The sequence below is a fragment of the Mizuhopecten yessoensis genome, unplaced genomic scaffold (genome assembly GCF_002113885.1).
Source record: "Mizuhopecten yessoensis strain PY_sf001 unplaced genomic scaffold, ASM211388v2 scaffold6697, whole genome shotgun sequence".
NCBI lineage: Eukaryota > Metazoa > Mollusca > Bivalvia > Pectinida > Pectinidae > Mizuhopecten > Mizuhopecten yessoensis.
In genome coordinates this window covers 29,640-55,186 of record NW_018406679.1, presented here as the reverse complement: position 1 = coordinate 55,186, position 25,547 = coordinate 29,640, and the positions used below count along the sequence as shown (strand labels likewise).

At 35.2% G+C, this 25,547-nt stretch overlaps 1 protein-coding gene across 4 annotated transcripts; it reads left to right on the top strand.

Moving 5' to 3' along the window:
- Positions 1 to 244: 244 nt before the first annotated feature.
- LOC110452468 (retrograde protein of 51 kDa-like) lies at positions 245 to 24,443 on the top strand. 4 transcript variants are annotated; one of them, XM_021501024.1, is made up of 12 exons: positions 246 to 938; positions 11,240 to 11,426; positions 11,639 to 11,734; positions 11,956 to 12,120; positions 12,388 to 12,513; positions 12,962 to 13,182; positions 14,348 to 14,430; positions 17,585 to 17,761; positions 19,700 to 19,851; positions 22,323 to 22,436; positions 22,865 to 22,978; positions 23,209 to 24,443. In XM_021501024.1, exons 1-12 carry the CDS (start codon positions 427 to 429, stop codon positions 23,242 to 23,244), a joined length of 1,983 nt encoding a protein of 660 aa, XP_021356699.1. In that variant the 5' UTR covers positions 246 to 426; the 3' UTR covers positions 23,245 to 24,443. The 4 variants fall into 4 exon arrangements, with proteins under 4 accessions (XP_021356701.1, XP_021356699.1, XP_021356702.1 ...); XM_021501025.1 differs by lacking the exon at positions 246 to 938 and adding an exon at positions 6,564 to 7,270; XM_021501026.1 differs by lacking the exons at positions 14,348 to 14,430; positions 17,585 to 17,761 and adding an exon at positions 13,763 to 13,857 and having other exon boundaries at positions 245 to 938.
- The last annotated feature ends 1,104 nt before the right edge of the window (positions 24,444 to 25,547 follow it).

Genomic DNA, 25,547 nt, shown 5'->3' with positions numbered 1-25,547 from the left:
GGAAACTATCAAATGTAACAGCTAAGCGATATGACACACACATATAAGGCATACAATATGCACAAAAATAGCAAGGTTTCATTATACTGACGCTCGCTGTAAAACCTGTAGGGGTACGGATCGCAAACATTTCTTGTCAGGGCAGTTTGCAAATCAAGTGTGTGAGAAACTTTACGTCAGCCAATGGGGTGGCGGCCGACAGGCGTTCTACCTACATGAGCCGGTCCACTGAATATATATACAGCGATCCTCGACAAACCTGCGTCAGTGTGTTGGGACTACTGAACGGTGCGCGTCGCTACTGTGTGTGATTGTTGCCAGCGGGGTTGGACTAACTTTTTGGGATTTTTCTTTTCCAACAAAACAGGATTTAACTGAAAAGTGACACAACAATTCATTTTGGTTAAATAACTTTATTGTACAAAAATGTCGAAAAACACCGCAAAGCTCGGATCCCACGACAAGGGGATTGTAATCCGCAGGACAACCACAGCTGGACCCCATGGACGCTTGTCCATGGGAGGCATGGGAAGCATGGGAGGAAGCATGATGGGAGGAGGTTCTATGTCCATGTCTCGTATGTCCATGGGTGGAGGTGTCCGTTTGCCTCCTGGAAGCGCCAGCTCTGTAACAAGCGAACACATTCAGGGAGTGAAGGATAAGAACATAATGGAGAAGAAAGCTATCCAAGAATGCAACAGGAAATTGGCGAAGCGAGTGGAAACAGAAAAGTTCCTGTCTGCCCAAAACAAGATTCTTCTTCACGAACTTGAAATGCTTAGAGGGAAAAAGAACCTGGACCGTACCGATATTGAAAAACAGTGCCTTCAGGAGATAGAAGCTTACAAGGACAGGGTGTCCCAAGCGGACAAGGATAAGGCCGAAGCTTCCGCTCGAATCGCCAATTTGGAGGACCAGGTCCACGATATCGGCAAGCTGTAAGTCGTTTTTCCCTTTCTTCTTTATAAGATTATTTGATGTATATTTTACTACGTTCTCTGCCTCTATCCCCGTCTCTCTGTTCATATAAGTCGTCCGTTCGTCCGTCCGTCCGTCCCTTTATATCATCTCAATATAAACATCAAACGATACATTACTTCCATCAGAACATGGTTGCGTATTTACAAGCAATTTCTGCCGTAAACATATTTAATTTTGTGACGAAACATGTAAAACATTTCATTATATTGATTTTTAGCCGTTTATATATGCTTGTCTTGTTTTGTTTTGTGCTGATATTACTTATTTATAACCCATTGACGAGGCCACGCTTCAACACCCCGTGTCATCACGGGAAAGGTTAATATCCTAACTGGTAGTCCGACAACGAAATGTTTACATTGATACTTACTATTAGGCGACACAAAACCTTGAATAGCACAATTTTCACATACGTTTCTCAGTGTGCTCTTTTATTTGATAAATAATAATCCGAATTCGACGCATTTCAAGGAAATTTAATTAAAAAGTAGTTAATATGCATAAAGTATAACCGCCGGCATGTTTCATATATAAGCTATAGACAAAGTAGGAAACCCAAATGATTTCCAGACTAACAATTCTAGTATAGCTAAAAAATATCGGAAAATGTAATTTCATCATTAAAAACAAACATACATTTATACAACAATGGACAAAGACTGTTTTAAGTCATACTAGATACATATGTTACAGCAACGCCCATTTATGATGACGTCACATAAATACAGGCACATGTTCCTTACATGAACTGGTGTCAGAACTGTTGTGCATTGGACTTGAATGTATATGAGCATTATAAATGACAGTGCTGCAAACTTTGAACTTGAATGTATATGAGCATTTTAAATGACAGTGATGCGAACTTAGGACTTGAATGTATACGAGCATTATAAATGACAGTGATGCGAACATTGGACTTGAATGTATATGAGCATTATAAATGACAGTAATGCGAACTTTGGACTTGAATGTATATGAGCATTATAAATGACAGTGATGCGAACATTGGACTTGAATGTATATGAGCATTATAAATGACAGTGATGCGAACTTTGGACTTGAATGTATATGAGCATTATAAATGACAGTGATGCGAACATTGGACTTGAATGTATATGAGCATTATAAATGACAGTGATGCGAACTTTGGACTTGAATGTATATGAGCATTATAAATGACAGTGATGCGAACATTGGACTTGAATGTATATGAGCATTATAAATGACAGTGATGCGAACTTTGGACTTGAATGTATATGAGCATTATAAATGACAGTGATGCGAACATTGGACTTGAATGTATATGAGCATTATAAATGACAGTGATGCGAACTTTGGACTTGAATGTATATGAGCATTATAAATGACAGTGATGCGAACATTGGACTTGAATGTATATGAGCATTATAAATGACAGTGATGCGAACTTTGGACTTGAATGTATATGAGCATTATAAATGACAGTGATGCGAACATTGGACTTGAATGTATATGAGCATTATAAATGACAGTGATGCGAACATTGGACTTGAATGTATATGAGCATTAGAAATAACAGTAATGAGAACTTTGCGTGCAAAAATCTTCTCAAGCGAAATTTTATTTGTTTCAATATAATTTGAGTTATTCAACTTTTAATTAGGTTATATAAGATCATAACGCTGCAGTGTAAGTACACAATACATCTCCAGCACATACGCAATCATACACACATATGGAGGTATTAGCCAGGTGGCATATGACTAGTAGTTAGCACCTGATAAGGCAGCTTCTTCGAATTCCTCAAAAATTGTATATCCTAATTGTATTAATTGTATATCTATAGTAATGTAAAGCGCTTTAGAGTGGCTAATGTTAGCTAGATAGGCCGCTATATCAAATGTTGTATATTATTATTATTATAACTGAAATACGACGCTGTCTGACTGACCAGTACGGACGGTTGGTTAATGTATGTCATATTAAATGTTTGTTACTATGTCTGTTTACTTGTGTGGATATGTTGAATGGATATAAACTTATAAATTACTATATATAGAATTCCATGAATATACCACCGCATATAAACAACCAAACATCCCACCAACTCCGTCCATGGAACTCCCCTTCCCATAAAAACAACAAAAACCTATGTCAATCCATGTCCACATACTGACCAATGTCCAATGAAATACCAATGCTAACAAGAATTCGTTAGTCAGGACAAGCATTTATGTACCAACGTAAGATCACTTGAAAGGGCTTTAGAATTACTTAACTGTCCATACATGTTGGATTTCACGTTACACCACACACCACTGAACCAGACGGGTTATGTTAGCCCATGTATAACAAACTTGACCATATACAATGAATTGAAATACCACCGACTATATGCATTTCCTACACAACAATAGCTGATAAAGCGGTTTATAACATAGGCTATTTGCTCAAGTTTTAATTAAGACGACGTCGTGGATCAGTATACCATATGTATATATATTAACTACCGAGACTTTTGAGAAGATATAAAAATGTCTTTTGGATGATAACGTAAACGATGTTTGACCTTACCCGATGCCGCTTACATCAACGTATACAGGATGATTGTGGCCAATCTGTCATTGACTTGTGCGTAGTCGTATGTAGTGTGCTATTTTGAATATTTGAGAAATAGATATATATATATCATATTTTACAAGATGTATCTGTAGTTTGTTATATTTTCTTTCAATGTGATTTCCTTTTCTAACTCAATACAACTTGCAACACTTCAGGATGAAAATCCAACAACAAGCTTACTTAACAAACATCAGCAGGTGGATACCCTATTTCGGGAAAACAAACCTTCACCTTACTGAAGCTCATGATTTTGACTCCGGGTTTTAAGGAGATGGAGGATAACCTTCGTTTTGCTTTACTTCTCAATCATTTCTTGGTTTGTCGTATCGACTGACTGCACTTTGTTTCCGCATTTAATCTGTAGTATATGTTATTCTGTTTCATGCGACGTTCTGATGATTTGTTTTATAAACAAACATCCCCCTGAACACCCTCATCCCAAAAGAATAAACAGCCAATAAAATCATAATTAAAAACATTAATGATTGATCAGAAATTGTCACTAAACCCTGTTGCAATTCTGCACATTCGAGCATATGCATGGATCTCTGGTAAATTTCTCGCACGGTTCATAAGCTGTAACATGCAGTCAACAGGATATTTCATCACGAATCATCACGGACGACAGCCTGTACAATTTATTACCAAAAAACCCTCATAATTTGATGCATATCTATTAGCGTGCTTTCATTGATGCAGTTAATTGTAGTGTGCAGCCAGGCGGAACAGCGAGACAAACCATGTGTCCTCTATGGCAAGCAGTTTCACCTTCACAGGCCAAATCGACTGCTAGTATACAGTTTTCGAGAACATGAATGTTTTATGAGACACTGCTGGTGTATTGTAGGTGTATTGTTCCTATATAGGTTACTAGATACCACATAAAAGGAAATGGATTGACAAACACAATAATAAAAACTTAGACATGCATGAATGAACCTGTGACAAACACCAGATAAAATAGACGAAAAACAAGCACAGGGTTTTAAAAGTGTCAAATGTCGTTTGAACTACCTACTCTATTTTTTTCCTATTCGAAAGTTTTATTTTATAGCGTTGAATTTTACTGGCAATACCAGTAATCATGTGATGTTACTATACACTTATTTTTATCTAACTTGGCTTCTTTTAGATAGGAATCTTACGTCTGTTTAGGATTAAAGTCAGGGTCAGATACACCTGTGTGTGTGACCAGGTCAAAACTACATAGCGTGTAATTGGGCAACCAAACATTATGCTAACAGAACAGTTTAATCAAAACAAATCTAAAAAGTTAAATGAGCAGTCGTTCTGATTCAGACTTGGGAAGGACAATGATAAATCATAAGCACCAGCGTTACGTGTTTTTAATTGGCAAAACCCTTCAGGGAAAAGGTCAGAAAAGGTTCATGAAATGCTTCATATTCATGAAGGACATCTCAAAAGAGACAATGTAGGAAGTCTGGAGAATGATGCCATTGAAGAAGAAAGTCGAGATCTTAATAACAGAAGGGTTAGATGGGGTGTTGCCATGGTGATAAACTTTTGGTCTTATATTCTTTAAAATGGCAGCAGAATGAAGCATATGTTTTTGAAGATCGTTCGAAAGTGTGCTAGACTGATCTAGAAGAGTGCAATAACCTTATGATCAAAATGACGGTTGATCTCACGGAAATTATGCGAGAGATGTAAAATGAATACTAATTATGTATGTTATCAGGTAATGTCATATGTTTATACAGTTAACTACAAAACTCTCTGCCTTAATATCAGTCTGTGCTGCCTGTAAAACAACGACACTGTTAAGTGACATGAAAACAATGACAAAACAGCTGCAACACCATGATAATAACAACAGTTGCATGTAAGTCAATTGCAATGATAATAAGTGCAATTATATATTGTTTTTTCTTTTTGAAAAGAAATAGTGGATGAAACTGCATTACAAGTAAAATGAAAAGTTAAGTCCAGAAATAAATAAAAAATAACAATATGAACAAACAGTTATTTTGGAATGGCAGCTATGCAATATGTGATGTTGCAACTCATTAAACTGACCTTTTCCTGACATGCTTATGACTGTTGTGGCTATACTATTGTGATAGCATACACCATTTTAATGATTTGAACAAAGAAAACGCGATGTTTAAAAGACTTACTGTAGTCTTCGAACACAGGACCACTGCCAGTTATGCACAATGGTGGTACATGGACAAGTTAAGTAACTCTCAGCAGCCAGAAAACACCTTTTGTGCTTCATCTTCAGCTCTTGGATTAGACCTAGGTTTATATGTTGGGTGTCGTCGATAAAACAGAAGACGCTTACCCTTCCGGAGCGCCTGGACCTATTTCCCTAGTACTTTTTCAGTGGCCATTATAGCATTTTTCTATGTTAATATTTTGACCAAGTTTATCGATTAAGAGTACGAAATGCGGTTTTGGTTTACACTTCTGTACTATCATTCTTTTTTTATTATTATTACATGTGTTGCAGACTTAACATCACGATTACCCTGTTTCTCCTCTAGTTTGCATATCGATTCAACAGTTTTCGCTTTTCTTGAAGCATTCCCCTTAGTTCTTCACTGAATTTTTCTTGTTGAAATTAATTTAGGATTTTTGATCCTATGCTGACCTTGTGATATATATATATATATATATATATATATATATGTGTGTGTGCTTGTGTATTACTTTGCATCATAAATGCTTTCAGCATTTCTTTGTCAGAAAAAGATATGCCATTTTGCAAAATAATGAAATGACAAAATATTGAATATCCAAATACTTAAGCAAGACAAGTGTCATATGCTATTTATAGCAGGTCACCCGTATCCTACTAGTCCTTGCCTTCTACCAATGCATAGGTCCCGCTAGGTCAGCCTGAACATATTTAAATATTCACAAGAAAAACCAATAATGTTGGCACTAGCAGACGATACTTCACCTGGTTCGCCTTGCTGCTGTTATATAGTCTGGAGAGCTGTGCAGGCAACGGCAGTGAGCGTTGGATTGTGGAACTGTTCTGTGAGAGCGGACTGAGTTGGGGACAAGGGCCGATTCCAGTTTGTCAGAAGGACTGTTGCAGTTTAGGATAAAAAGACCAAGCGAATAGCTTATATTGTGTCTAATCGCTGAGATTGGAGATATTCTTGCTTTTGGGAAGTTTTATTTTCTAATTAGTTCCGAAAGCACCCGAATTCAACATGTCTGAGTCAACGGCTGAACTTAGGAAAAAGCGTCCCCCAACTGTGAGCACTCACACCACTGTCATTAACCGAGTCTCCGGGGGAGGGATGGGTATGTCCGCCCGTAACTCCGCGGGAGGGGGATTCAAGTCGTCCTTCAATATGATGGGAGGAGCTTCTTCAAACTTACAGCTAGGAGCCGCCAAACAAATGTCGTCATCAGGAGTTAACATGGTTATAGACGCCCGGGCCAAGGAAAAAACCGCAATCCAAGATTTGAACAGGAAGTTGGGCAAGCATATAGAAACCAGTAAGTTTCTGGAAGCCCAGAATAAGGCGCTTGTTATCGAGTTAGAGGCAGAACGTAAGAAGAAGATTTTCGATGGCTCTTCTATAAAAGAATTGTACCAACAAGAATTGGATGAGTGCAGAAAGGTTATTGCCGACGTAGAAACTGAAAAGGCCCGTTTAGCTCCTAGAATAGCCACTTTAGAGGATGTGGTAGACGATGAGGAGAAAAGGTATGTTTATTTTACAACTCCTCTCATTAGGTAAAGTAAACCGATAGTTGTCGGTGGCTGTAAACGTTATGATGTCTCATTAACACTGGTATCACTGAAAGTTAGACTTAACTTAGCAGACTTCCGTGATCAGATCAATAGCCACTTATTAACATATTATAAGCATGCTGCAGCTAGCCATTTTGTTATGACTCAAAAAGGAGAAAAAACGTAGCTGGACTTGCATGACAGCATGCTTTGGAAAGAAACTGCTATTTGTTTCGGTTTAATGTTGGTAGATCTGGTTTATAGGAGATTTTGTATCCTTGGTTTCCATATTGTCTGCGTCAAACTGCAGTGTCACGCCCCTTTTCGAAACGAAGCGGGTTGCCATGACAAACATGGTAATGCATGATGCAGGGTCTGCAGCAATGATACTAATTTAAACTTCCTGTCGACTAAGACCTAATGAATGAACATATTACATTGTTTGCTTTTCACGTCTGAATCCTGTTCTTGAGTAATTAAGCCATATCATAAATACTTATTATCGTCCATTTGCATACCGATTTCGAAATTTGACGATGGCAGTTAGATATTCAACTGATATTATGCAATTATCGTCCATAGAGACCAACGAAATGAACGAAGTGTCATCCCTGTGATATACTTAATACATAAATAGTTCATTTGCATTATCATAGCTCTCTGATGTCTTCAATGTTTGTGTAAGCCATATTATGATATAAACATACACCACGAGAGTAAAATACTTGTACTAAGGTAGAAATACTGTTATTCGTTTCCCTAAAACTGTCATCGCCGATAAGTGATCGTCGTTTGAGTCTGTGTACTATATGATTTGTCGTAAGTATTACGGTAATGTGTTTGCCGCATAGCACAAACACAGACATCTATAATGCAGGCCTACACTTCACTGCGCCATCACGCTACAACTGTCGATCGATCTTCGGACAGACATCATAAACCTTACCTCCACTAATAAGACGTTAGCTACTGCCATATGTGAGCATCATCAACAATACATATCTCTCACTCTGAATATCAACCTATCGCAGATCTATCAAGATTTATTCAATAAATACATAAACATATAATAAAAAAACACACACAACTATTAAGTTTGAATCTTTCATCTATTTTCTTCATTTGTTCAAATAAAAAAAAATATCTTAAGAACAAAAACTTCACCAGAAAATGATCTGTCGTAAAAAAAGACGTTTGGTGTCAGAGAAGGTATAATGATGGCATAACTTATATTAACATTTCGTCGACAAGTAGCAATGGTTGGGCGCAGACACAAACGACTAGCAAATTTATATACGTACTTATCTTGATAATCGTTTTGTGTTGTCTTTAAGAGATATCATAAAAAAGTCAGTGCAGGGAAGAAATAAGGAACATGAATATAAACTAGTTCGATCACGTCAATGAACACATACTGTAAATGGATTTTATGATGTCAATATACATATAATTATATCACGATCGACCTCTAATTATAAGAAGCTCGGCGTGGCATGCATATCATGTCTTTCTGGTTGCTAGAAACCTAATATGATTTATAGCTCAGAGATTCGCTTTAAAATCATGGTAGTGTTTTTATATCTCTGATAATTATAAAATCATGTTATTCTTATGTTCACTCCTCTTAGGATAAAATGTCGATGACACACACGTAACAGACGACACAGGTCTCATTCTAAATGTTAATCATATTAAAGCAGACGGGGTCATATCTTAAAATAAACGTGAACTTTAGCCAGCTTTACCTGTAAAACAACGACACATCATCGTCTCGCGCTTGCTTGATGTTGGTTTCATCGAGACTGGGACTGACACAACCCCTTCGTTATAAATCAATCACTAACAGGAAATATAAGGATCACAAGTTGTGATATAACGCCGATTATAGTTATAATTATAGTTTTTTTTATTCATTAATGAATAAAATGTTATATGAACCTCAGCAATTTTATATATACTTTGTGTATAAGTGATTTTTTAGCATAATATTAAAGAAGGAAAGAACGTTTTTCTTGTAATATCAGAGTTAGCTCGAGAATGGGATTACTTGAGTTCAAAAGACATTATGATTGATAATATTGAGTGTTTTCATTTCATTCATACTGCGGTATCAATGTTAGTCATTGTACAATTAACACAAATGGGTCGTTTGCTATCAGGGTGAATGAAGGTTTTTATTAAGTCCGTGAATTCCTTGCATAGAGAAACAGGTGTTTTAGGTACGAGGTAGTCATGACTTATAGAAATGTCAGGACAAAGCATGGGTTTTCAGTACACACAGATATTACACATGAATATGTCTACCCCCACCCCCCCCCAACTAACTGCCTAGGTAAGCAGTGTTGACCTGACAGATCAGTGCACACATTAGAATTGGACACCCGAGTGATTGTTATGCCAATACCGATACTATCAATAGTCACCACGAGGAATACAAAAACCTTTGGTGAATGTCATTGATCCCTTTTCTTATACTGGACTTTTTTTGTCACGCTGACTGACATTTACAAGAACGATACCCAAAGACAGTAACAGGACAAACGACAGATTTTATTTTGTGTTTTACAGTTATAGTATGATGTTGTATCATGTATCGTCCATAGTCGCGTAGATTCTAGTACAATGTATACAACGGCTTACCATGTTACATGGGGTTTACGTTTGATATACTTTATTATTGTGAACGTTTATATATTTTGTTGTTTCTATAAAAAACACTCGTTCAATAAAATGATGAAGCTATTTGTTTCAACGTGTTACTGCTGATACGATGTGTAATGACAGCCCGCTATCATACATCTCGCTTACGCCAGTGGATCATACAGGCGGAGTTAGTATCAGGTAAATGATGCGATCAATACAGTTTGATCGATGATGCGTTTCCAATCTTTCGACAAAAAATTCTTCACGCCAAAACTGCTCTGTCAGCGCTATGCACTTGGATTCTTTTAATGTTATTTGAGTAATCAATCCACCTGAGGAACAAAGAATGTTTAATTGTCATCCGATCTAACTATGACACTTTAAAGTAACCGCATTGTATATTTAAAAAATATATATGAAGAAATTGGTGAATTCTAATTAATCTCAGTATATAAGGAGTTAATAGTTATATTATACTTAATGTTACATGACAATGTATGATATAGGCTTATCAACCGGAGCATTAGAAAATGCTTATCTATTAGTCATGTCAACGTTCATTATAAAAACTGCAGTAACACTGGATGTATGCAAGCTACACGCACATGTGACGTCACATTTAAACAGCTGAGCGGTATAACTTCATTCAATCAGATACAATCCTTATATTGCTTGGTGTTTGTCATAGACGCATTATTTTTGCGAAATCTGTTTTAGCAATGAGAAAACTGTCAATTTGATACCTTTAGGTTCAGACGAAGAAACCCCAGAGGGCACGACTATTGAATGGAGAAACCTTTGGAAATAATAAACAATCGGTGTTATCGTTTATATAAAATCAGTTGATAAAGTAAATACAACAATTCAGCCCTAAGCGTTGTTTGTTTACTTGTTAGGGTGTAACAAATGTATCTTTTGTGTCGATATAAAATTACCATGATATCACAGTCATCATATCCATCATCTGTTGAAGAAGCTTTAACATAAAAAAAAATGTTAAAGCACCATGGAAAATTTCTTAAACGATCTAGTTCATTTTTTTTAAAGTATTGAGACATTCCAATAGCATAAAGGAATAATAACAATAATAACATATCATACATTACTTCCTTAATGAAACAAATTCCCACATCGCGAATGTTTTTTTTGACAAAAAAAACAAAAACATTTTCCGACTGGTTAGGACATATTGGTAAACTGATTAAAAAGATGCTTTGGTAGCATTTTGAAAGGAGGGAAAATACACATATCTATATCCTTACTGTCCTTATACATGCAATATAACTTTTTATGTTTCAGGAATGAAACCCTTGAAGGCGAAATAGCAGCTCGTATTAAGCAGATCGAGCGTTTGAATACCCAAGTGGGTGATATGGAAGGAGAAAACGGCACCCTCAGACGTACAGTTGGTACGCAGGAAGATGAAATTAAACGTCTAAAGATGAACATACAAGACCACAAACAGAACCTGGACGACGCCCGAAAGGTATTCCATATGAACTTAATTTACACATGTACATCTAGTACCATTTGCATCCAAAATGTGTCAAAGGTTACTTTAAGAATAATCTGATATCGTGTGCAATGAGAACGATGACTATTTCCCTAATAATATCGTGGTTTATGATAACCGTGATATCGACAATCTGAACAAGCAAAGGGAAACAAAGTAATGATAACATTTCCTTTTCATTTCAGAACTTGGAGGAAGAGTGCAGGCTGCGAATTGAGGCGGAGTTAGATAGAAACCTAGCGGTTGAAGAGCGAGACTTCCTTATTGGTTGTTTAACTAAGGTAAACTTATTCGCAGTCTCCCAAAATACACACACGTACACTTCACGCATGCATCTTGCACACATGAGTGGCCGTCCTTAAATGATCTTAGCTGTTATAGGACGTTAAACAAAATTAAACCAAACCAAATGTACGTGAATTATTCTCGTTGTCGTGTTGAAATGTTAAAGTTTGATGATCATCATCATATGTGCTTTATTTGAGTTATTTAACATTCACAGGAGAATGAAGAGCTGAAAAAACTTATAAATACAGATGTCGGTCAGCTTGACATCAAAAATCTGTGGAAGGGGGAGATTACCTCATGCATCAAACAGCTGCAGGAAGACAACGATATCGAGCTGGCAAGAATCAAACAGGATTTCGCGGCTAGATATGATTCACAGGTACTAGAAAATAGCATTTAGTTGCCGGCGTCCTTTAAAGATAAAATTAGTAATTATTTTCCACATTTTCCCAATTTGATTCAATTTTATTACAAACACATGTATTTGAAAATAACTCCAATATAAAATTTCAATCTTTATTAATTCTGTATCCATTATTCAATTTCTAAAAGAAAGAAAGATATAAAACGTAAATATTCAAAGACACAATGTATTAACATGATGATAACCATTCAGAAAATGAATATTTCTGTATTTGATATGCAGATGCAACAGATTAACGCTGGTCAGATGAAGGACAACGCCAACATTGTTAAGCTCGAGTCGGAGATCTCAAGGCTGAAGAACAAACATGTCGATCAAGGACCCCTCATCGCGGACTTGAATGCAAAAGTAAGAGACAAGATTTTATAACTGTCGAAAGTATAGGTCTAAGAGGGGCAGAATGTATTCAATACATGTTGACTTGACAAATAATGGTTCAACACATACGTAATATGCACGTATATAATTCGTTTTAGATTATGAAAGTTGTAGTGAAATGAAAGCGTAGTTGAACAGAAGACAAATTGCAAAACATATTGTATGGTAAAACGAGGAAATTTCTTATACCCTGCACGCGTTATTGGTTTATATATTAAAAGTAACATTGAAATGAACTAGCTTATAAAGGCTGACTTATTTTTACTTACATATAGTCATTCCTTAATTAATCAAGCTTACATTTTGAAAACAATACATGCATTCTATATTTACCTTCAATAGCCCTTACGATGTTAAAAAAGTGTTGCTGTTCTTTCTGCCTACTCTTTAATTTATGAACATACTATTTTACTTATAGTTGAACGCTTTGAAAATGGAAAACGAAAAACTGTCTGATGAAATGTCAGAAGCGCGTGAAAGGTATGAGCAAGACAGGTGTGACCATATGGCCACTATTGAATCCCTTACCTGTGAGATGACTGATCTTCTAAACAGGTTCCGTGAACTTCAGGATCAAAAGTTGAGCCTGGAGACAGAGATCGCTACATACAGGAGATTGTTGGAAGGCGAGGAAGACAGGTAAACAGTAATAACACAGAGACATGTAATAACGGAGAAATTTTAAATATATATAATACTTTTAAACCATGCTACAACGTTGTAAATAATGGCAATTAATATATCTGGTGATGGTTTAAATTTCCCAGACATTATAGATTAAAACATACAGAACCTCGCCGAGACAATCTGTTTGGATTTCCTCTTCAATTTTCAAAGTCGTTGATCTTGAATTTTTCTTTTATTTTAAAAGACAATTTGACAGATCATCATTTCAGTTATTTCCTTGTTGGTAAAATTCAAATCATAGTGTTATGAAAAGGAATGCAGAGAGTCTCGAGTAATAATAAATGCTCATAATCGTTTGTATAGATGCAATACAATTGTAATGTATGCACCTCAAAATCTGTTTTTTTTTATCAATTGCCGTGTATCGCACACATCTTCGACGCTTCATGCTTGTGTTATGTGTTAAAATGTGCATTGGTTTGTCTATAAAAAAATCAGTAAGAACAAGTGCATATTTACCTTTGTCCGGTATCAGTGTAATACGTTATTGTAGGCACAATGTATAAAAATGTAACGATATTTGTAATAACAGCTTACTCCTCGCCCAAAGTCTTATGAACCAAGACAGCACGCAGCAGATCAATGTGAACCAGCGTGGTAGTACAACCGAATCAGGTTTAGTACTTGGTGAGATCTTGTGATTTGGAAACGAACTAATGGACTTTCTTGCGAATAGGTGATAACCAACTGTTATATATTAACGGCTTGTTTTAAAAGCTGTATGCAGATGCCTTACATGTGTTGCCGTGACATTTTGAAAAATTATACGTTTATTAACTGGTTTGTATGTCCTAATGTTTTTGTTCATAATTTTAGCTAGATCTAGATATTCTAAAGTTGTCTTTCAAAGGAATCTAACCTTACTTTATCTTAACTTGCAACATGTTGCAAGTTTCATTTCAAATTTTAGAAAGATCTTTTTGATAGTCATTTGGTTAATATTACACAGCAGGAATTGCATCTGAAAACAAAGCAGATGGAATCTACTGATTTAGAACTAGATGTTAATCTTGAAATTTGTTTAAAACACAACTTTGAACTAATGGGTGCAAAGCTCTGGCGATTTGAATACTAAGTTTGAGCTAACAAATTAATATGTGTATGTGTTCGTTTGCAGCATGGAGCGATTCGTTTCTGATTCATCCGGCGCTCGAAGCAGGGGAGCAGACAGTTTGAATGACCTTGTCCAAACTAGCAGCAGTTAGTAGTCAAATCCATTTTAACGTAGTTCTCTGTGGCGTTATCAAGAGTTATATGTATACATGTCAATGCATACAGAAAATTGTAGTCCGATTAACCTCTCTAGTGAACAGTTTCCATATTATGCCTGTGTTATATTATTGTGCCTTTTTTCCTTGCCTACGACACACATCTCTATGTGATACTAGTAGACTTTTACTCACTTACATAATCATTTACTATTGAACTTGATCATACGTCCAGAGACATTGCTTACAGTTGCATCTATAGTGGGAACACAGGCGTCATTGTTGACAAAAGCATGCTAAAGTACCCTTAATGTTACCAAACGATACTAACAAGGACTGGTGAAAGTTGTAATGTCGAATATCAAGGGGAAGAGCAGAGCAATACACAGTTATGCATACTTGATATATTGCATTTTTGGCATTGTTTGTTGCTTATACATTTATTAGTATATCTTGAAAATAAAATCGTGGAAATACGCAAAATGCATTTTTATATATGCTATAATTGTTCAGCAAAACAATGCTAGCAAGCAGCTGTAGTTTCAAAGTTGTTTTCATATAACAAAATATGATGTTCCCAAGATGTTTCGTAAAGCATGGTTTGATGGTTGACGGTCAGATATTTAACAAATTTACGAACGTTTTGGAAATATCCATATTTTGTTGAAAACGACCAGCTTCATTTCTTGAATTATTTTGGTCCATATATCGTATGTTGCATTCATGATAGTACGGTGTCTTTTGATATATTTTCGGCAATATATACTCCAATGAAATCGTGGTTGCTAGACGGATCATGCGTGTTTATCACCGTCATTTCACATGTTCATATGTCATATAAAATACCAAAAATAATTCAAGAAACACAGGCTTAGTTTAGAAACTCAAGAAACTGCACCCGAAGGTGATGGCAATTTTGCCTTGGACGCCTACTATTTTCTGTATGTATGTGTATCGTTTTGTGTGTGTTGTTCAAGGTTTCTCAGTTTAAACGCATAATTATAAAGCCCAGTCGTTCGTTTAGCTGAATTAATCTTTAATCGTTATATTTTCAAAACAAATATTGTTTTGGTTTGTTCGTGAATTATGCAACATTGAATTCCTTTGAGTATTTTTTTTTTCATTTTCATTTTTGTTTAATCACATATTTAAATAATGTTCCTAACTAAAACACACGTTTTTCTATTATTTTTATTTTATTATTTTGGTCTGGGAAACCTTTATTTTTTTACATGTTCACATGCGTGATAGTTTAGCAAGTGTAATCAAGACTAACACGGAAGCAAATTTGAATGTCGTATGTTCTCTACTAATTCAAGTATTATCCAAAAAAGGGCATGCATTTGTTACAGTCTAACCCAGTCCATTGGTTAATCTCCGATACCATTCCGGAAAATGTAAATATCGGATGAGTTTTCCGGATTGACGAGGTTCTACTGTTTGCTCATTATCTGTCATATAATGTGTTGTAACTATATCTACCTACATTTAATAATTATATCAACCTTTCAAAATTTGTATATTACAAAATTGTACCAATCAAAATATTAATTGATCGTATTTTGAATATTCAAAGTTAAGAACGATAATATTTTGACAATATTGCAACCGTATTTCAAACAAACAACTATTTATATGACACGAAACAAATACAAAACTTTTTCCGACGAATCAATAGCGTTGATATTGCGAAAACTACGTATAAAAGGTAGAAAACAATCAAAAATCCGTAGTAGGATTTTAGTGTTAGGCCCCTTTATCAATTAGTTTAGGAAAGGTATCCGTAGACTATAAAACACGGCTTGATTGCTCATTACAACATTTGCCTTTACCTATATCCTAGCTAAAGTACAATGCTATCAAATGAATGGTTAGAAAAATAAGCAAAATACTACTTAACACATTTTTAGTAAGCACATATCCTGTACCTGACAGGCTATATAGAAAGTTAGAGTGAGAATGAGGTGCTTTAGTACCGCAAATTGAACTTTTGGCCCAGTAACAACGGTCAGAGTGGCTGCTGAAACACAACGCTAGGTTGTGGATTAAGACGATAATCTGAATCCTTAGTTTAGTGGATTTTATCTTCATGCTTGGATTCAGTGTTACCTATACTAACTGTGTGGGGACACTGACTATATCACGCTTTCAAGTGGCAGTGTAAATACCACGAAATCATCAGATAGTTACATCAAGCTTTCCTGGCTGTGGTCACGACAATATACGGCTTGAACGCATGCTGCCGGATATGTTTGCTGTACTAACGGAATGCGCTGCATACTGAAGAAAGATAACCAGTCTTGATGGACAGGGGGAGACAACTACGTGATCCAACCTACAACCACACCACCAGGATTAGCGTACAATACACCATCGTAACACCAACGGAAAATAACATTCCTATCAATGTTCGAATGCTTAAGGTTCAGCAAGCTACAAAGATTCGCTTTTTGAAAATTATTGACGACAAATATCGCTTCTATTAGTGCTATAAAACAATATAATGAGAATATGACAGCAATTTTGAACATAACGTTTATGAGAGGAATTGCCAAATGTAAATTGAAAAAGTTAACTAATAATAATGATATACGAACAAGTTTTGCAAACGCGTTAAACGACTTAAGTCCTATTTCGTTGCAATGGGCTAGACAACACGAAACATACATCTAGTACAGCAGTACATGGCATCACATGATATTCACAAAGTAGGTTACTGTCAGTAAAAGCGACAAAACGATCAATTAAACGTGAAAATGATATCATCAGGATAAAAAAATAACAAATAGTTATAAATGAGAACTTCGGGAGTTGATCAATATCGTATGCGCGCGAAGTCGTTAAATATGGATTGATAAATCAAATATTGAATTGCTATCAAACGCGTAAAGGGAGGCAACCCTATTTACCGGTAAGTATAATACACGCTTTATTGGAATGATCGCTTACTGGCTGTAGCATGACATTGCTGACGGTGACAGCAAAATAGAAGAACGCATGAACTTGAGGTTTATTATGTGATGGATTATGCAAAAGAATTCTTTGAAACAATCAGTCGAGCTACACTTTATACCGTAAGTTTACTATTTCAAAGCAATTGTACTTATCTGAAAACACCGTGAGAATAAATACATTTCTTCTCCAAGACTGGGGGCACTTTAGCCAAAGCACTTCCAGCAGTATTGGCGGAGGTGGAAGTGGAATGGGTGGAGGCAGTGGATTTGGTGGAAGCGGAATGGGCGGAGGCAGTGGATATGGTGGAGGCAGTGGATATGGTGAAGGCAGTGGATTTGAGGAAGGTGGTCAATTCGTACAGAGCTCAGGTGAAGTACCATTGCACAGATACATCGTACATGGATGTGTCTATATGGTAGTAAAAATAGTAACTCTATCCACCCAAAAGACTGCAACAAATTTTAACGGACCGACACACCACAACAATAGTGAACATAGCTATAAAGTGTGGTATATACTAGTTAAGTTGTGTAGTTAGAGGAGCGGCTATAGAGCCTCCGCGTCAAATCCTACCAATATATTTAGTGTACATAACATGTAGTTACAACACCAACAACCACCAAACACTGCTAGACATACAATATTAAAACTGATGAAAGACAATAGCTGATATTAATCCGTGTTAAAAGATGCGGGAATGTATATTTTTAGTTGGAAAGACTGGATGTTAAGAGTTATGAGGAATGCACGTTAGAGCTCTTAGGAAAATGCTTAAGAAAGGGGGGATTTTACGTAAGGACATGGGGAATAACGTTAGAATATTAAAGGAATTTATATCAAAACAGAAGAAATGTCAGGAGGAATCGGAGATATACATGCAACAAGAGGAACATTTGTTAGAATGGGAGGAGTTATGAAAACATGGGAGGAGTGTATGAAAACATGGGAGGAGTGTATGAAAACATGGGAGGAGTGTATGAAAACATGGGAGGAGCGTATTTAATAATAGGATGAATATATGGAAGAAATGGGATGAATGTGTGTTGAATTAAGCATGAATGTTAAAATTGGAAGAATATATTAAAAAAAAACCACGAAGAATGCTCGTTAGAACTGCGCAGTATTTACGGTAGACTTTGGAGGAATGTATAGGAGGCCTTTGAGGAAATTACGGTAGACTTTGGAGGAGTGTATAGGAGACCTTTGAGGAAATTACGGTAGACTTTGGAGGAATATATAGGAGACCTTTGAGGCCTATGTTCGTTGGTACTAGAAGGAATGCTATTGAGAACTATAGTAGGAATGTGAGTAATGTAGGTTAGACTGGGAGACGTATACAATAACATAGGAATGCGGGACTGTAATGGGTACAATATAAGTAGGGGGATTTTGCTAGAAATGTGGGGTATGTATATGTGTGTATTGAATACATGTACAAATGAGGCATATTATACATATTAAATATATATTGATTGTATTATCAATATCTATAACTTTGAACAGATTTTTGTTGTGTTACCAGGACCTCCTGCTGTTTCATGTGTTCCGTCTGTTTGTGGCGTTTTGCATGGAACTGTCAACGACACATTACACTTGGCGTTACACAACTCAAAACTAATTGTGTTTTAACTAACAATATGTGATAGGCCTAGAGGCTAGTCAAAAGAGCTACCAAAGCTGTTTCATAGATATGCAAGAGTAATCGTTCTTTTCCTATCTCTCATTTCAGATTGTGAATATAGTTATTGATAGATTGTTTCTGTCTGATTTTATTTGCATAAAGACTTGATGTCTTCATTTGAAAATCTATAATAAAAATCCCGATGACAGGTTTTGTATATTAAACAATGATTGCACATCGACAAGTGTACGTATATACATGTAATGCCAAAAATTCATATTTATATGCTAGTATGTTAAACTAAATTAATAATATGGGTATTTTGATGATAATTTAAATATTTATACTATTTTTTAAGGATTTATTTTAGTAAGGAGAGAAATATATTTTGACAGGAAAATTTGAAAATAAAAATACAGTTAACATAGTCAAAATACAGCAATAATGTTCATAATTATCATAAATAAATAAAATAAAAATGCAATATATGCTTTTAAATTCGTACAAATTGACAGATGATATTACTTAATTCATTCAATATAGTCTAAATATTCCATGATTTATTCCGGGTGCCGCCTGCTTTATGCTAATAAAAAGCGCGATATTATTTGCTTAGATATTCATCCCCCAACCCCCAATATTTCTTTATTTCAAAGAGCTATCATTCCTATCAATTGTTAAACAGGCATGGGTGGTGGTAGCCAGTTCAGCAGTTCCTCCGAGGGTAAAGTGTTCATCAAGAAGAAGGCAACAGGACACCTCTGTATCGAAGAAGCTCAGGGCAGTGGCCATTTTGTTACGCTTGCCTACGGTACAAAGGAAAAGAAGCCATCAGGGGTAAGCATGACTTTTGTAACACATCCGACATCATGTTATAGCTGTGTCAAAACATATATCAATTCGTAGAAGTAGTTCCTGACGAGCTTAGTTGATGGGGACTTACAGGAGAAGTCAGACGTATGGTGTTGGGTATACATGCACTTAAATGTGAAGTATGACATTTTATTGAATAAGGCCTGATATACAGTCTTTTTCATATCCATCAATTGTGCGTTAAAACATCTTGGGACTTTAAGACAATTGTAAAGTAAAGATGAAAGTAAATTAAATCATATGTAGATTTTTGTTTAACCTAGTATGCAAACGGAAACTAAAATGATAAATTTTAACGAAAATATTGACATCTGAAATTGCTTTTCCTACTTTGAGGCATTGATGCTACAACATATCGTATAATAATCATATGCATTCGATCAAACTGCACTAATGTAGAACATAAATACAAACAGATCCGTGTAGCTATCTTTACGATTACAGTCATGATTCCTAGTCCCGTGAACTTATACACGTAATGCACGTGTGAAGTAGTTACAATACATACACTACAACTATACGACACTAATATTAAAAACTTAGCATGAAAAGCTTAGCACTAACAATTTCATAGCTTTGCTTATAGAGAAATGCCGCTCAGCCTCAAAAGGTAAGCTATTCCCATTCAAACCACGACTTCTGTCTACTCACAATCTATATATACCATTACATGTACGTGTGTTCCCTGGCTGTCATTTCATCTTTGATCCATTGTGATGATAACAAATTCACGTTACCTACATTACATAATGAAACTACCCCTATTAGGAATCGACAGTTCCTATCGTTGTGACAACTCCACATAACATCTACAGTTATGTCGTGATAACAACGCCACATAATATCTACAGTTCTATCGTGATAATAACTCCACATAGTATCTACAGTTATGTCGTGATAACAACTCTACATAGTATATACAGTTATGTCGTGATAACAGCTCTGAACAATATCTACAGTTATATCGTGATGACAACTCCACATCGTATCTACAGTTGATCGCGATAACAACTCCACATAGTATCTATAGTTCTATCGCGATAACAACTCCACATAACATCTACAGTTCTATCGTGATAACAACTCCAGATAGTATTTACAGTTCTATCGCGATAACAACTCCACATAACATCTACAGTTTTATCGTGATAACAACTCTACATAGTATCTACAGGTATGTCGCGATAACAACTCCACATATTATATACAGTTATGTCGTGATAACAACACACACGTTATTTACACAACATATCATGAGAACGACCACTGTTGTTTTTATAAATATTGTTTTAATATGGTGAAGGTATACATATTTGCTGCACATTTTCATGAAATTCATTCCGTAATAATTTTATATCGTTTTAAGAACTTGAACTTATTTCCAATGATTTCGTTATGTCAATATTTTCATATTTTTGCTAACAGTTACAATTGTATATTTATACAAAACCTTGTAGTAAACTAAATACAAAATACAACGGACTTTCATATTTGTTTCCTTATAGTAGAGCTTAAGTGAAAAAAATGAATTCTTAACGTTACATATTATAGTTAATACAAGAACAGATCGATACTGAACAATATCGATGTCAAATATCACAGTACAAATATTTATTGAATAATACAAATGGATTACGCTGAACGATTCTAAGGGTCTGTTCACATATACCTAAAGTGATATTAACGCTAGAATAGTCCCTAACTATCATCCTCTTTCTGTTTCCGTTCAACGCTTTGATCGTCTCTGATAAAAATTGATATGATTCAGATCAAAATATTCAAGCATGCAAAAGTTGAATAATAAGGTTAAACACATTGCAGTCCAAAAGATAATGTGATGTAAAAAATGTATTTATCTATTATGTGAAAATAATTTCTTTTGTGTAGAATGGAACAATGTTTTCTCAGTATTCAAAACAATTCACCAACATTTTCCGCTTGACATGATATAAGAAACTGAAATTCTCAAACATTTTAGGTAAAAAAATATAGCTGAATCGTTTTGTAATATGCTGGAAATAGTCATCGTCATATTTGATATGAAATTACACAGCTTTATCATACATATATAGGTGTCTCCTTTGATCGCAAATCAAATATGGTTGATTACAGTGATACTAGTTGACACCCTATATTTGGAGGAAGGTTTGTCTCCGGCAGATCTTCATTTCAGATAGTGTTAATAATTCTAGTGGAATCCTTTCAAAACTTCTATAACTTGTATTGTCTATATCTCTAACGTTCACGCATGTATGTTTTAATCAGTCTATAAAGTTATCCAGACATATGACATACTTAAAAAGGACGCCGGTGAACATATCATTGACGATACCGTGAATAAAACGGTCATCGCCATAGCATACTTGCAAAACGCGTGGAAAACGTAGACGCATTTTACTGAACGCAAAGCTTCAATGTTCTGTGTCAATTTTCAGCCTATGAACCTGCTCGGATGGAAGGTATGCCGACAGATGGAAGGCGACACTGCCTACTACGCAGTGTATGAATTCACATCCGATTATACCCTGCAGCCAGGTGGAAAAATGAAGGTGAGCGTTATTTTACAAAATAGAGAAAAATACTTCCACCAGAATCGATGATATTAGTTTAGATGCATAAGGTTTGTGAAATTGTCCAAATTTTTAAAATTGATCTTCTGTTTGTCGAATGTTTTAAAACCACGAGATCAAATAAAATAGATGAAATACAGTTTCCTGCGATTTTATAGAGACTCCTTTAAGGCCATAGCACCGAAAGCCCTGGTCTGTTATATATTTTCCTTTTTAATCGTACTACACCATCAGAGTAACCCTCGGTAACCTCCATGCCAAATGTTGGCATCTTCGGATATACCTGTCAATTGTCTGAACCAGTAATATAAAAAAATCAGTATGTTACAAAACGTCAAAATATGTAAAATATGCTTTATTCGTCTATTTGTTTATATGGTAAAATTGTGATTGATTTTCTTCTGCAGATATTCGGGTCGAATTACAAGAATGAGTCTAGCAAGAGGAAAGAAGACCTTGTTGCAAATTTCCCAACCTGGAGCAGTGGAGGCGGTAGATTCTCACTGTTAGACCCATCTAAGGTATTTTATAATGTCACAGATTCCTTAAAAATATTAATTACAGGATAAGGATAGATAAGTCTGTTATCAATAACGTATCTGAAAGAAATTTTAAAGTGTGTTATCGATAACGTTTTTGATAAGGCTCAGTCCCCTGGAAATAGTTTTTCTGATCTTTGTAGTTGAATCCGTTATCAATAACTTACCTGAAACTTCCATGTGCTAAACGGTTATATTGTTATGTGTTTTAGGCCGAGAAAGGCTTTCTTACCATCGAGTTTAGATAGACAGTACGACCTGATCACAAGGCAACATTGGTAAAGTGTCCGAGTCATCGACGAATGGAATCCTCGATTTTTCTTGTGTAATGAAGAGACTCAACTTTCGGTGCTGACCGCTTGACCCACGTTGCCGATTCGCGCCATAGTGTACACGTTTTTCATATATTGCTTTATATGCTTTTTAATGGCTTGACGCCAGTTAATGTACTCATGTGGTGTTTCAAAGCGGTCATCGTGTGAACATGTTTGGTTGGATTGAAGCACATGACGTCATCAGACATCGAATCCAATGTTTCAATTAGTGAATGTGAAATACAAATGTGGAAATGAATCACCAGGAATGATAATTTTATGGAATGTGTAATTCAATAAATATCTTACATGTCACATTTTTCATAAAGTGAGCGTTTTAAAAAAACATCCATTTCAATCATATTATTTAGACGTAGTTTAGTTCAAGAATTCCTTTTATATACTGATTTTTTTTTGTATGGTAGTTTGAAAATTGAAAAGCGTTGTAAATACATTGATATACTTTTGTTGATGAGCTCTTACTGACGGTTGTGATTAAGTATAGTTTACATGCCTAAATATTATTGGACCAATATCCAATTTGGAAGGTGAAAAATAGAGGTTGTGAGCTTCTGACATTCCTTAAATGAGTAACAACGAAATGACTTACCCTCTAACATATATGCAATGCGTAGAGATTCTGTAAGCAAACTAAGAATAATTGTCAATTTTAACAGAGACGATAAAAAAATTGTTGAAAGAATATCCGCAAATAAATGAATGCCATTTGATATTTAAACCACGAAATTTTGTATGTATTTGTTGACACTTATGTTAAGTTTATTCACAAATTAAATATAAGGGTAAGTATTTGTTAAATGGAGAGTGAGTTTCCCAGGATGACAATTTCCTTGTAAATACTCCGTTGTAGTTTGTTAATTTCATGTTGTCAATCAAATATTGTGATGACAGAGGCGATCGACAAACGTACACTCTGTAGCAATACCAGTGTGATGCTGAGGGAACAGTATCTTTGTCACAAAGACTTTGCGAAATCAAAAGTTTAAATTTAAGTGGCTTCCACTAACATAAGACAACATTATCTGAACTGCTTTGACAAATACAGTTTCCTTTGCAGGTATACTTACTGTAAGTGCATATTATATTTTAATAAATTTTATTAAGCGTTAAAATGTGTTTCTAGTTTTCATTTAATATCTTTAACAAGTTGTCAACCCAGGCTGTTGTACAATCGAATTTCTTTGATAGATGTTTGTTTTTCGTCTTTTGATAAGACGGGATATGACTTTAAGACACATTGAATTTTGATTTGATAAGAAGGGACATAATTATGATTTGACTAGAAGGGACATAATTATGATTTGATAAGAAGGGACACAGTTATGATTTGATAAGAAGGGACATAATTATGATTTGATAAGAAGGGACATAATTATGATTTGATGAGAAGGGACATAATTATGATTTGATTAGAAGGGACATAAGTATGATTTGATAAGAAGGGACACAATTATGATTTGATTAGAAGGGACATAATTATGATTTGATGAGAAGGGACAAAATTATGATTTGATTAGAAGGGACACAATTATGCTTTGATTAGAAGGGACATAATTATGTTTGATAAGAAGGGACATAATTATGATTTTATTATAAGGGACATAATTATGATTTTATTATAAGGGACATAATTATGATTTTATTATAAGGGACATAATTATGATTTGATCAGAAGGGACATAATTATGATTTGATAAGAAGGGACACAATTATGATTGGATTATAAGGGACATAATTATGATTTGATAAGAAGGTACACAAATATGATTGGATAAGAAGGGACACAGTTATGATTTGATAAGAAGAGACACAGTTATGATTTGATAAGAAGGGACATAATTATGACTTGATGAGAAGGGACATAATTATGATTTGATTAGAAGGGACACAATTATGCTTTGATTAGAAGGGACATAATTATTATTTGATTAGAAGGGACATAATTATTATTTGATAAGAAGGGACACAGTTATGATTGGATAAGAAGGGACATAATTATGATTTTATAAGAAGGGACATAATTATGATTTTATTATAAGGGACATAATTATGATTTGATTAGAAGGGACATAATTATTATTTGATAAGAAGGGACACAGTTATGATTTGATAAGAAGGGACTCAATTATGATTGGATTATAAGGGACATAATTATGATTTGATGAGAATAGACATACTTATGATTTGATAAGAAGGGACACAATTATGATTGGATT

What these genes read in the sequence shown, in the direction of transcription:
- LOC110452468 (XM_021501024.1), top strand. Translation starts at nt 427, where the DNA reads ATGTCGAAAAACACCGCAAAGCTCGGATCCCACGACAAGGGGATTGTA. An exon ending in CCTTGTCCAAACTAGCAGCA is followed by an intron (nt 14,431 to 17,584) that starts GTTAGTAGTCAA and finishes TTCTTCTCCAAG; the next exon opens with ACTGGGGGCACTTTAGCCAA. An exon ending in TCAATTCGTACAGAGCTCAG is followed by an intron (nt 17,762 to 19,699) that starts GTGAAGTACCAT and finishes ATTGTTAAACAG; the next exon opens with GCATGGGTGGTGGTAGCCAG.